This window comes from Curcuma longa, chromosome 16, assembly GCF_044706935.1.
Source record: "Curcuma longa cultivar G26 ecotype Majalengka, Jawa Barat chromosome 16, ITB_CL_G26_1.1, whole genome shotgun sequence".
Taxonomy (NCBI): Eukaryota; Viridiplantae; Streptophyta; class Magnoliopsida; order Zingiberales; family Zingiberaceae; genus Curcuma; species Curcuma longa.
In genome coordinates, this window is record NC_133876.1 from 11766902 (window position 1) to 11773035 (window position 6134).

Genomic DNA, 6134 nt, shown 5'->3' on the forward strand with positions numbered 1-6134 from the left:
GGGGTATGACTGAGTTGGTTAGTATGAGACAGACTTGTTAAAGTGGATAAGGGTCGAATCTCGGTGAAGTCGAGGTAATGTCCTTCTCTGTAATAGCCAATTGTAGTTTTCTGATTTACCTCTTCATAAATGATTGTGGAATCGATCGTGTGTGAGACTATTGAAGTGGTGGATTTTATTTTTTTGTTGAAATATACTTTAATATTTACCAATCCTTCCAAAAGTCCATAGCCCTGCTTGTTATTCCATTCAAGAAGATTACAACATTACAAGTATGAAAAACACCAGGCATGATCCATGGTCCATGAGAAACCCTAGCTAGCAAGCTTCAGTGAGTCAAGCAAGGGACAGCAGGCGTGACTTGATTCTTTGCAGATCCATGGGCATCGATGCAGTAAGACTGCACCCGTTGTCCCTGATTTGCAGACCACAAATTAACATTGTCCATGGCGATGCCGGTGCAGGGCACGCTTTGGCTGCAGTTCAGAGCAATTGCTACGTTACTCGTTGAGCTTCCTGTCACATCGATATATTTCACATCGCTCACTTCGACTGCTGTTGCCTGTAGAGCATTAGCATCGTCAACGATCGACTTACCCTTGCCCTTTCAGGAAAGAAATTTAAAGTGAAAAAAGAAATCATAAGGAGAGGAATGAGAAAAAAAATTCAAGAAAACATGGGAAAAAAATATAACCCCAAGCTGCGGCTGCACGAGGCGACCTCGTGCGGGGTGGCCGATTGCGACTGCTCAAGGTGACCTCACGAGGTTGCTGTCAAGGTGACCTTGTGGAGTTGTAAATAATTTACGTGAGTTAAAAATTTTATCAATTTATTTTAGTGGGCTTATGATAAGCTTGGGTTGATCTGCGAATTAGAAAATTTTATTTTTTTTTCAAAATTTAAAATTAAAATAAAAAATTTAATGAACTAGTAGTTTTGATTTGTTTAAATCGTAATTCAAATTTAAAAATTTCAATTCAACCTATTTAAATGGTAATTCAAATATTAAAATTTTAATATTTTATATATTTTTTGATAGACATATAGGTTGGCCCGTCTAATTCGTAACTTATCAAGTTGGTAGGTCAACCCACTCTGTCTCGATATATGACATGTTTTTGATGGGTTGATCCGTTTGACAGCTTTATGTATAATTAAGAATTAGGTCAAAGTGCCTTATCTCAAGTGATAAACATGGAGACGTGTGCTGTCTGAGGTTCCGAGTTCGAATCCTCTTAGCAACATGTATTTGTTGACTGAGGTGCTGTTGCGATTCGAGTCATCTTAGCAACATGTATTTGTTGGCTGGGATGTTGTTTCGGACAGTAGGCTCTTATCAACATAGTGGTACCGTACTTCCAAAAAATTCTTTAGGAGATTTTTTGATATGGGGCCGTTTCAATGGTGAAGCCGATCACTATAAAAAGTTTACCCACTACAGTTTTGTCCCCGGGGCATAACTGAGTTGGTTACGACGCAGCAGAGTTACAGAAGAGGACAAGGGTTCGAATCCTGGCGAAGTCAAGCAATATCCTCCTGCGTCGTGACCAATGGCAGTTTCTCAATTTATCTCCTCACAAATGGTTGTGAGACCGTCCTCATAGATGGTCGTAAGACCGACCGTATGGGGCCGCTAAGGTGGCGAATTCCACCTTTTATAGAAAAGAATTAGGAGAAAGAAAATATCCACGGATGGATTATCCATCTATCTACCTATTAGAAGAATGAAAAACAATTCAAATTTTTTTTTTATACAATTTCTAAATCTGTCCGAACAAGGCCGTAGTTATCCTTTTTACCTGAGATCCGCAGCTGCTGTGAGGGCAGTAGTACTGATCTATAATTATGGGGTAATGCACTTCATTCATGGTAATATTCACAAATGATATGTTCCTCGCAAACCCAGACCCTCCCTGCAAAGTTCAAAATGTCAAGCAAGCAAGGTAGAACCAATATTGTACGAATATCATCTATTTCTTTCCGAGTGTGTATAAATTGTACTTCGGAGAGATAGAATTGTCGCTTGCCTGCCATGTCTTGATCCTAACTCCATTGGTCGTTTGGGACATGGTGCAGTTGTAAACGTAGATGTCTGTTGCTGTCGCCATGGTCCCAGCCATGCCCAAGCTCCCAATACTACAAGTAAACAAGCAATGACTAATCTTAGGGCCGGTGTCGCGAGCTCGCGGCCAGGCCGGGCAGTATTGACTACTAAGCAAGTACCTTATTCCATGGCCAGGACCACAATTTACATTGCTGACAGAAACATCCTCAGCACCATCACTCATCGACACACAATCATCTCCTGTGCCGATTACCGAGTCTCTGATCTTGATACGGCGGCTTTGTTGGATGTGGATGCCGTCGGTGTTAGGGCTGTCGCCGGGGGAGGAGATGGTGATCCCTCCGATGTCGACATCCTCGCTTTGCCCCACGGCTATATGCATCATGGGGCTGTCGAACAGCTTCAGCCCCCATATCTGTACATAGGTGCAACTCAGCAGCTCCAGAATCTGCATCATCACAATTACTTCATTAACAATCTCCACACTTAGATTTCTCTTTAGTAAAAAATGAAATCCACCGTCCCAGCGGTCTCACACGATCACTAATTTAGATCTCTTAATCAACTCACATGGGCAGCTGCAAATGGACATTGCTGCAACACAAATTAAGTCGATCAAAAACATTCAGTTAGTGTCAAGACATACATAATTAACTTACGACATAGATAGATAGATAGAAAGGTTTACATTTTGTTCTTTGCACGACCACCAGTTTGTTCCTTGGCCATCGAGCTTGCCGGAGCCGTAGATGCTTAGGCCGGTGATTCGAATGAAAAGAAGCCAGCTATTGACATTTTCTTTCCATATTTCATTTGTTCGTTTAAGGTTTCCATCGACCTTTTGGCACAAGAATAACATGTCAGTCTTCCTCAAACATATACCATACGATATGATATGATACTATACATGTATACCTAAGGACGGATCCATGAACTAGAGTTAAGGAAGACTCCTTTTTTTTTTATTATACAGTAAAAGATTTCGTTTCGAAAGAATTAATATAAATTTTTCAATCTCGAAACTTCATTCGTTACTTAAAGTGGGGTTTGGAGTACTCATGAACTTAAAGTGGGGTTTGGAGTACTCATGAAAAGGAACAAATGAAAATGAAATGGGTTTGAATTTGCCCAATTGAGATGTCTTAAATATATTACAAATGGAAAGGAAAAGGATAGATATAGAGGTCACTATTTTATTATACAACTTGTGCTTTAGAAAAATATAGATAGGTTCGAATTCAATTTACAAAATAAAATGGCAAAAAAAAACATTGGCATCTAAGATATTTTTGCTTTGGTGGATCTCTTCTCTTTTAATAAATGTTTGGAGGTATGAACTAAGTAAAAAACTTATGTAGATAATATAAAAAAAATTTGCATCAAACTTTGAATGTGGAAAAGTGGATTTTAATAGATTAAATAATAAATTTACATATATAAAATTTATTTAAATATATGTGATGATATCATAAGGAATAGAGTCCAATGATGTAGAAGGATATATACTACCTAACAACATAAGACTTGATATCGTGTGTTGCATACCTTTACGTGAATGGCATTGTTGCAGGGCCCTTGGAAAACAATACGATCCAACAAAAATGTCTTCCATGTCGGGATGAGCAAGGTGGAGGGTCTTGTGCTGTGGAGACAAATTGCACTCCATGCATTTACAAACGCCTAAAAAGAAGCAATTAAGAATTTAAGATACAAAAAATATATGAATCATAGATATATATATCTTTGTCTTTGGGACATAGCTGAATTGATTACGATAGTAACAGACTTACAGACTATATATAAGATGAATATATATATCTTTTAATTACGCACTTGAGTGTCATTTGTGTTGCCATCTCCTATGGCTCCAAAGTCTAAGACGTTGTATGTTGGCTCATCAGCCAAAATCTCAGCAGCGCAGGAAGCAATAAGAACGATCACAAAGATCAGACTGATAATAATACCCTGAATCAAAATCAAAACACAATAGAAAAATATATTAAAAAACCTTGTTTTTAATTAAAAGAAAAGAATAATAAAAATGGAGATAGTTTAGCTTTTTTTCTTACTTGTCTAGCCATTGTTAACTGTGATTCTTGAACTATGAAGTTATATATAGAACAAGGTTTGGAAAGAGTTAAAAAATTGGAGATTTATTAGAAAATTTAAAATAAAAAAACAAAGGAAAGTATGGCAATAATTAGTTTTTTCATGGAATTACGTAATATATAATAATAAACAATTAATCACGTGGCAATTATTAAACTTGCTGTAGAAAATTAGCATAAGAAATCAAATAATTAATACCTAATTAATGGGACTTGAGCATAAACAAAATAAAACGGTATATATTAAATTATTTAAATAAAACCAAAATAATTTTTATACAATCCTATTTTGATTTAATATAATTATGGCAGGTTCGATTAGATGAAAGTTGTCGTGTTAAAAATTATTTTTTTTAAAAAAAAAATTATTAAAGCTAATTTTGAAATAATATAAATGTATTCATTTAGTTATAGCCAATTCAGTCAAAACATGTCTTTATTATTTTTTAACCGTTAATACTTAATATGTTCCTAATTGGTCGAACCAATCGGTTCATCATGAAAATAAATTTTTCAACAATTCTTTACAACATTATTTTAAGTATTAACATCATCCTAGATAGTGTGATGGTGTCCTTTTTGCTCGCTACAGCTCCTCCTCTTCACAAAGCTAGATCGTCTCCCAAATAGTTGAGATCCATCTAATTGCCTAAGAGGTAACATGAGTTAGCTAGAGCTTGATCGGCTTTACCAGTGTGACTACTCTGACATTCAAGTAAATCATCGGTAGAAGAAATTTAGTATTTGTTAAAGCAAGAAGAAGAAAAAGAGTAGGAAAAAAAGAACCAGAAATGAGATAAGCTTTATGTGAGAAAGAGTCACCTCTACTTATAAGAAGAAAATTATACCTGTAACCTCTCTTCTCTAATATTTATATAGTCGTTAAGACGGCATCTCCACCTCATACCCCGCACTTGCCATTCTCCTCTCACAAGAGTCATCAGGATACTAGATTTAACAACCATTAAGCGCCTCTCCATTCACCAAGAACCACGTATTCATTGGAAGGAAATTAGGAAATCAGATCTGACATTTACTACATGCTTTCCCATTCATCAAGTGTCAAGTATAATATCTTGGCCTTGAAGCCAAGTAGTCTGTTGAAGCCCTTATTTAAATACTAAGGTCAGGTACTCAGTGGAAATCTATAATTGAGCATTGAGGCCGAGTGTGCGGTTGAAGTCAATATCTAAGCACTAAGGTCCAGTGCTCGGTGGAAGTTTATATCTAAGCATTGAGACCAGATACTTGGTTGAAGTCTAAAACTGATCATTGAAGCTAATCGAGCACTGGATTGAAGTCTATAATTAAGCATGGAAGTCAGGTGCTCGATTGAAATTAATAATTGAGCATTGAAGCCAGGTGCTCGATTGAAGCCTATACCTGATGAAGTAGATAACTATTGAATCCGTTGATTATGCAAGAATACCAAAATCAATTTTCTAAACTCTGTTGATTTGATAGATTACCAAGAGATGCGCAACCAAACTCGACATTAGGAAAGAAATAGCACAGTCAAAAATATTATTGATAAAAAATTAAAAATATTAAATCAACTAAATAATGATTTAAATATACTCAAAATTCTAACAAGACAAAAATATTCTCAAAATTCTGACTTAAGAAAATATTAAAAAGACTAAAATTGCTCTTCTATTTTCCATCATTCTTCTCAAAGTAAAGACAATTCACACTCAAATTGTTGGTCACATGATCACATCATCATGTGTTACCAAAAGTGTCAGACGGTAGTTCAGGAGAAGATCTTTTAAAATTAACTCGGCAAAATCTACTAACAGTTGTTGGACTTTGAGAATCCTAGTCGATCCGCCAATGAGCACGATATCGTGGACGCTATTCTTATCCATCTTTGCGTCCCTCAAGCACTTCCTTTCCAATACTTCATCCATTATAATTTGTACATTGCTAAGATCCTGTCCTGCATAAAAGTATTAACAACA

General features: G+C 36.2%; 1 protein-coding gene across 1 annotated transcript; it reads right to left on the bottom strand.

Moving 5' to 3' along the window:
- Positions 1-328: 328 nt before the first annotated feature.
- On the bottom strand, positions 329-4146 carry LOC141847076 (putative polygalacturonase At3g15720). The gene is made up of 9 exons (XM_074735059.1): positions 4135-4146; positions 3899-4030; positions 3611-3745; positions 2754-2903; positions 2636-2659; positions 2224-2513; positions 2028-2136; positions 1800-1913; positions 329-604 (listed from the first exon to the last, which is right to left on the bottom strand). The coding sequence occupies exons 1-9, from the start codon at positions 4144-4146 to the stop codon at positions 329-331; spliced, it is 1242 nt and encodes a 413-aa protein (XP_074591160.1).
- Between the last annotated feature and the right edge of the window lie 1988 nt (positions 4147-6134).